The 8,764-nt window shown below is 26.6% G+C and overlaps 1 protein-coding gene across 1 annotated transcript; it reads right to left on the bottom strand.

Annotated features, from left to right (window-relative positions):
- Positions 1–219: 219 nt before the first annotated feature.
- On the bottom strand, positions 220–8,049 carry LOC132949940 (uncharacterized). The gene is made up of 3 exons (XM_061021068.1): positions 7,825–8,049; positions 1,917–2,180; positions 220–946 (listed from the first exon to the last, which is right to left on the bottom strand). Exons 1-3 carry the CDS (start codon positions 7,874–7,876, stop codon positions 729–731), a joined length of 534 nt encoding a protein of 177 aa, XP_060877051.1. The 5' UTR covers positions 7,877–8,049; the 3' UTR covers positions 220–728.
- Between the last annotated feature and the right edge of the window lie 715 nt (positions 8,050–8,764).

Genomic DNA, 8,764 nt, shown 5'->3' with positions numbered 1-8,764 from the left:
ATTATATAAAAGGTAGAATGTACAATCAATGATCATGATAATGCATGATAATAATCAATAAATCAAACATATTTTGAGCATTACAAATTGTAGTCATACCATATTGAATGGTGAGAATTTAAATAATATAATACAATGTTTTGATTTTATTTTGAAAAAGTTTTATATGATAGGTTAAAAATAATTATTAAGAATTCAAAATATTAACCCACTATAATACTAATTTCTTATTTATCACTTTATATTTGAATGTCATTTATAAACAGACTAAACAATTTAGCTTGTGCAGTAGTATAATTTTATATAATCGTAATTTATTCGGTATACCGCTTACATACATGCAAGGCTATAACTACAACTATAACTATTAGTTATTACTTATATAACTATTTATAATACAACATAAAATATTGAGTGTATCAACATTTAGAAAAAATGAAATCCTGTACCAATATAAATAATTTATACACAGTTGACGTAAAAAACAAAAACACTCAATAATGATATGCGTTACGTTAAAATAATAAATGTAAACATATTCTTTAGAATAATAATACAGCGCGTAAAAAGTAAAGAAAACATTTCCGCACGTATGCATACGTATTATAATTTATAATATTATGTGGTTGAATATGCTATAACAGTTCGGAACAATAACAAAACATAGTTTCAGGTACACTTTTCAACTTTTGTGAAAACAGTATTGCGTTTGGGTTTCTATTACGATATTAGTGCTGTAGCCTGTAGAACAGGCACGTGGCCATCGTGGTCAGAATTATCGCGACCGCCGAAGACTTCAACGACCTAGAACCGTTACATCCGTCGTCGTCGCACGAACCACAGTATTTGAGGGTTTTCAGCTCGTCGTCAAGTCTTTGCATTCCCTTGCACAAGTCTGCTTTGTTATAAACGCATCCTCGAGCCACTCGTACAATATCTTCTCCGTCTATATCATATAATAATATGTATGTGTGTGTTTGTACCGGAAACAGAAATATTTTACAACTATAAGATAGACGATGACATTTTGTTGGTTATAATTTAAGATTATACTATACTATTTACGACTTATATGTCAATACATATTATTTGAACCGTAGTTTACGCATTGTGTTGAAGAAATATTGTTTGAAACATTAATGAATTGTTAAGATACTATAATGCATCGTTTTTTAATAGAATTGTTAATTTACCCTCAAGGTCATTAATTTAAGTAATTGTAAAACAAAATTGTTGATACAAATTATAATTTTTATTATTTTTTAACGTTATAAATTGTAAGTATAGTAATTTAAAGTTATTACTATTTAACTACCTACTCGTTAGAAATCCAATATTTTAACATTTACATTTTCAAAAAAAATATTCTCCTTCAGAATATGAAATTAAAAATTAATGCTGTTATTAGGTATTTAAAAAAGTAAAAACTTAAAAATTATAAAGATGTAAAAATGTATTTTTTCTTGAAAAAAGTCTTATTATGAATTCAAATTATGTAACTGTAATGAATAATGATATTAGAGATACTTACTGAGTGTTCAAATAACACAAATAACACTGTACCTAGTATAGTAATATAATATATCATGACAATTTTATCAAGCGCAATAATATTTATATTTCATTAAGTAGGTATGTGATAATTAGCCTGGCAAAGTCGTCATAAAATAATTTACAGAGGGCCTAATATTCTACGAATGAGTCATTAAAAAAACACTTAAATTAATTGAAACACATTTATACATATTAGGTATAACAATATAACATATTTATCCAATAAATTATGAAAAATTTTAATTAAACTATTTATCTAAATCCTAAAATATATTTTGAAATGAAATAAAAGTTTAGAAAAAGTGTGTTTATATTGACGTGTAAACACAATTAATAATAATATAATATTTTAAGATACATACGTGTAAGTACTACTTTAGTGCATCCAACTGAATCTTCACTAATGGTAGGCAAATTGAAATTGTTGTTTTGATTGATGTTGAAACCCACCTGATTTGCGAAATTTTGTAAAGCATTACTGGCCGTATTTAGGGTGTTTCCTAGTTCGTGGTTGAAATCATTAATCGCTCTAGTATTGCATTCAACTAAAAGATAATCATCCTTCATGAATGGATCACCACAACTTTTGCTCCACCAGCCACAAGTGTAGCATTTTAGACCAGCACCTGATAATCAAACATTACAATTAAACGAAGGAAAATTTTAAATGTGTAATAAGTTAATAATTAATATAAAATATGCTACAATCGAATATTTTTTGGTATATAGGTTGCTATTATATAGTTACAAATAATAACATAGTTATTATGATTGAATATAAATTTCTGTAATATAATATTATATTATGTCATTTATAGGCTAATAAAAAGTTATTCTATACAAATGTAAAATTATGTAACAATACTAATAGCTATTAATTATTATATATTAGAGGTTAAGTGTATAATATGGTTGAGGACTGGTTTATTAACTAAAAAAAATACTTGACTGATTTTGACAAATATTTTGGGTTTTTGGAATATAATATATATGCTAGTTTCTATACATGGAATTTAAATTATATCTAGATGGCTATAATATGTTACTATACTATATTAATAATCGTCATATTTAGAGTAGGTATAAACAGTTTAATGGAATGTATGCATTTATGTAAGAAAATACATAAACATAAAACATATACGTGGTTTTTTCTTACTTTGATAATTTTACATCAAAATTACATTAAAAAATATCAAATCTAAGTGATATACGGATATCATATACCTATATACCCTACATAATATATATAATAATATATATGTACAAATATACTAATGCTCTAAAATGAGTACCCCTCGAATCCTTGGAAATCAGCTGCCTAAGTATAGATTTCTCTTTTAGATATTAATTTTCTTCAACCCAACATTAGCCTCCCCTTATACTGTCTGGCGTCTGTCCCCTCAGGTGTCTAGTTGCGTAAATGTGTACATTACATATTATTACGGCATCAATTCGCCGTTGACTTACATCACAGACATTTTTTTTTTGAGTACGACTAATTAAATCTATGATTTGCTATTATATTTTATTCCGTTGAGTTGATTTCGGATATGTAAAATTCGTATTGTTTATTTTAATAATCACGTGATAATGGCGGTGTTGTTATAACGAATAATAATATGTAATGACTAGTGACTAATATTATTTTTTGCTTTGCAAACATTGAAAACACAATATATATATGTGTAAAAACGCATAGTTATAATATTTCAAGGTTGCTGGTTTACCAAATGCTTACATATTATATAGGTGGTATGGCAATATATATGTGTATGTTTTTAACCATTTCCAAACCCACACAATAATACAAGATTTTTATATTTGATAATCTTTATTCCTTATATGCACATGATAATATACTGCCGTGCGCCCGTGCTATGCGAAACCATGATAACTTTAGTCAATATGATTGTTAAGAAACAGCAATTAATAATGTTTTTAACAGTAAATCAGACATTAAAACAATTTATCAGAACTCGTGCTGATATATCTAATTTTATGTCCAGAATTGATTGAACTCTTTACCGTGTTTTCGCTTACAAAACATAAAAATATAAAATATATATTGGACTTACCGCATATTTTCTTATTTTAAATTGCATTTTAAGATGGCTTTTAATAGGAAATACGCTATTTTTCCATAAAAAAATCGGTATAAATTATAAAACTATTAACATTATCTGTAGACACAAAAGTCTCTTGTTTTCGCTTAGCACGGCAGTATAATAGCCTATTGCTTTAAAACATAAATGGAATTTTTAATTTGTATGTCAATGAAAAACAATTTATATATTTTTACATTATTTTATTGTATTTTCGAAATTTGGCGTGCCTATAAAATGTGATCTATTATAGGTAGCTCGTAATTAAAAAGTTATTTATTCATAATAAATTATATTGAATATGTATACCTATATGATTCCATATTTTCGTATTAACCAACTAATTTTTGTTTGACACTTAATTGTTTTAAACTAGGTACCATAAAGATTTATAGTACCAAGGTAATAAGAATAACAATAAGTAATAACTAAACTAATTGTTATTATATCAGTTTTCACACGTATTTTTAGAATTTGTATTGACTATAATAACTATAGATATTTATTAAATTAAATAATATTAAACATTATGAGACAATCATTAATCTAGTTTTAAATACAATCACGATGGCAAGTCAAAAGTAAAAAATAATCATTTGAAAATATAATATTATCTATTTTTACCCATACAGTGTTCATACTGCGAATTAACATTTTTAAGGTGAGATCTAAAATATAATATTATGTCTATAGGTATGTGCGATCTTTACGGTTTATATATTTTTAAATGTATAAAGTATTGTTAAAATTAATCTTTTGAAATTAAATAATTGTTTAATAATTGTATTGTTGTATATTTTAAACAGGTTCTTTTTAATAAACACGTGTATACAAAATGTTAAGTATTATATTTTACGTTAATGACAATTTTATGGTAAAATAATTGTACGTTAAACGTTTTAATAATAGTATTTATTTATTATAATATAGATAATGTTCTTTCCGTCGTTGTTCATATCAATTATTCTCATCGCGTTATAAAACAAAAAAACATAAACAATGTGTATAGCTATAGTGGCTTAGGTATATTCATACAGATCCTTATAATAGCAAAACATAATTAATACTTATATTATAATATGCCTAGTGCTTAAAAAATAATTACCCATAGGTATATTATAGACACTACCTTTATTGATTTACTAAAAATATTACAGTAGGTACATATTATACATTTTTTTAAATGTTGACAGTTGACGCCACTTAATTAATGCGCATCATGTTTTTCCTCTCATTACAATAAAATAAAACTGATGAATTTAATTATTATATGTACACATAAATAATGAATATATAGAATCATACCAAATATATCACCCATTCACCCCCGCCCACAATAATGTCAAACAAATATAAAACATTAAAACTACCATAAAATGTATATACATTTTGATTATCATAATCATAAACTGTTTAAAAGTATTCTGTAAACGTAAAATTATATTCAAATGGGTATGCACTGTTTCCGACAAAAAAAGCACGGTTATTGTTTCCGTTGTTCAAGTTGCAACTAAATAGCATGGCCTAGTGGCTTAGCCAGGGATTTTGTGTAAGGGGGACTATAGGATGAGGGGGCTATATGGTTTTTGTAAAATAATTTTTTAATATAATAGGTATTTATTATAATATAGGCTAAAATAGCAATCTACCAGTTTACCAGGAGATACGAGAACTTCAACAGAACATAGTATTATGTAACTCACAACCAATTGACAATCATTGAATAGGTAGGTGCGGAAATTGTTTATGTAAATAATAAAACCATATTTGAGATAAACGAGACGTCAATAATAATATTATATTCATTATTCACGAACAAAATGTTGATATAATAGGTATACTTTCCAATTACAGTAATAACTTTAAAATATACTACTAATATCTATATACACTCGTTTTAACTATTTTCGATAATATCGTATCAATTTATAAATTTATATAAATTTTTTTGATTCAATGAAAAAACATGTAGGTAGTATGTGTAGGTAAAACAATACTGCTATACATTTTAGTATGTATAGTTTATAACTACACATAAATTACATTCGAATAAAAGAGCTAAATTAAATAATACATGTTAAAAAAATAATATATCCGAGATAAACGACTTGCAAAGTGAACACTTATAAAGTTTGTCAATATATGAGACAAAAATAACTAGGTAATAAGTATAGTAGGTAGATCCAGACAAATGTATTTTATAACAACCATATTAACTGATATTACTGACATTTATTTAATAATAATAACAAAAACCAGCGGCGTTGCTAGTATATGTATTCAATATAATATATACATATTAATACTTATATTATATGTATATAGGGGGATTTAAGGGTCCCCCCTCCCCGAAATTAATTCCTATGTACGCAGACAAATACGCAATTTTATAAATTTAATTTAGTTATTGCAGAATAAGTTGAAGAGAAATGACAATTATCATGCCTTATCATATTATACAGGAGAATGCTGATGACACTTTGGAAATAATAATTTTGGCGAAAAAAAATTGAACTCATCCAATGGCAAACTTCCTTATTATTTTGTTTCTGTGTGCATTTAAACATTACATTTCATCTATACTGGACATTTCAAATTATTTAATGCTATTTAGTTTTTTACTAAACAATGTTCATCAAACCAATTTAATAATTTAAATAGATTTTTTTTGGCATTCACATTCACATATATCTAACGGTATAATATATTATATTGCGATGATACAACACTTTTTCACAATGATCGTAGTTTACCAAGCTTTTCAAGTAATTTGTGTATAGATATCTATATATACTGTTTGAATATCCCACATTACGTTTTAAATCATCTTTTTTTTCACGCATTAGTCGAATTACATAACACATATAATTGCTTAACTATATTTAGTTCATACAATTTTCTACAAAATGTAAAATCAAACTCTGTAATAATTGCCAGTTGTCTTCTATAATACCATGAAAATTAACGAAACAAACAATAACAACATTAATACATTATTATTAATGTAATAATTAGCAATGAGATTTTCATAGCCTTCGGAGAGTCCTTGTCGTCACGCGTACTACTGCAACAGTGTTAGTGGTGTATTCACTTTCCAGGGGGAGACATGGTTCACTGATGTTTTTTTTTTTTTTTTAAGTAGGTAAACGCATAAAAATGTGCTCATTAAAGTCTTCATTTGGATATTACGAATGTTTAGTTTGAAGTATTGTATACCTATAGTACACTATGTGTATGTTGTATATTTACTATTTTAACAATTATATAGGTATAATATTTCTACCAGCCACCGCACAACAGATGTTTTACTATAGTAGAGCTGTGCATTTAATGCACTATAAAACCTTAAAAAATGCTCTTAAAGTTCCAACGCACTACTCTAAAATATGCATTTACAGTTTTTAAAAATGGTACAAATCAATATTTTTAAAATATAAAATAGTAGCAATTATTATTGAATAGAAAAAACATATTTCTCATATCAAGTTTTGTTTAAATAAATAATCATAATTTGATTTATTTAGATATACTAAGTACTAACCAAAAAATAAAAATATTTTTATACTTTTACATTAAAAAAATTATTAGTAAACGAAAACAATGAATACAAATACACATCCCAACTGATTATTCTTCATTAGTAGGTAGGTATACCATTTTACCAGCGATTGCCTATACTTACCTAATATTTATAGATTATACATCACAATTTGTTTTCAATAAGCAATATTATTGGACGACACAGTTAATAGAACCATTATATTATAGAACAATATAATACATCAATAACGAACATATAGTTTTTAGAAAAGTGCGTAGGTAGGTACATATATAATATTTGTAGGTCACAGACTCATATAAGCAGATGGATAACTTAACGATGTGGATGTAGTATACCTATGTAGGTACCTACTGCACATTACGTAAATAGATACCAAGTATCTATACTACCCGCTGTGTAATTGCAATGCTAGATTCGGTGAAAGTCTACGGCACAGCATAATATATCGACGTCCGGTTAAGACGCGATTGGATACGAAACCTGCCTATCTAGTTTAAAAATTAAATCCTTTTTTGCGAATTTGCAAATCATCACAACGGAGGACGATAGAAAAAACAAAGATATGAAAAAAAGAACGGGGCAACAAATAAAAAAATTACTCACTCGATCCAAACAGGGCGATTAAACATAACGATATCGATGCAGTTAATTTCATATTTGTGATTTTTCTCTCTTCAGGTGAATATTATTTAAACACAATTATTGTTCTGGTACACGCTAAAGACAATTAATAATAATATTTAAATTGACCACTGATAGTATAGGTTGTTTCCGTTGCGGGAACGAACGGACAAGTGTCGGCAAACTGCCAATGGTTATAACTGACTCTCGCGCACCTCTCTAAAAACTATTCTGCGTACACCTACCACTAACCGACCTTGGGCTTGTCCAACGTGCGTTTTCAAACATGATTGTTTGTTATTGTTTTTTTTTTTTTGTTCTTTTCATAGGTAATTCTCTCTCCCGAAACATTTTGATGATGTTATTATTCATTATACAGTTCACTTTATAAAATTTCTATAATACGTTAATACACTACTGCTAACCGGGCGAAGTATAGTATAATATAATAATTATAAATAATAAATTGTCATATATGTATGGACTTCATATTATATGTCATTCGTATTATAAAGTAAAAAATACGATAGGTACTAATTCGCGATAATGGAGACAAATTAGTCAACTTATATTATATATTCTTTATAATGTAAGCTGTCAAGTGCTACAACAATTAGGCATGTGTATAAATAATGTACCTACGTGAATGTCCAATAAGTATAATATGATGTATAATTCCATTTTAAAATATAAAACAATACGCCACTCGTTTTTTGTGAAAACAACATTTTTTTTAACACTCAGAAACCTCACTTCATTTTCATAGGTAGTAATTTACAAGTACAACTATTACGATTTATGAAGTTTTTTATGTCATAAGGACATTTGCACTGGTATTGTTCAATTTTTTGAATCTAAAAAATAACAAATATTCATTTCTATTATTTATTGATGCTTATATTATTTAGAACTAATATAGGTA

This window comes from Metopolophium dirhodum, chromosome 8, assembly GCF_019925205.1.
Source record: "Metopolophium dirhodum isolate CAU chromosome 8, ASM1992520v1, whole genome shotgun sequence".
Taxonomy (NCBI): domain Eukaryota; kingdom Metazoa; phylum Arthropoda; class Insecta; order Hemiptera; family Aphididae; genus Metopolophium; species Metopolophium dirhodum.
This window is presented reverse-complemented; position numbering and strand designations above follow the sequence as displayed.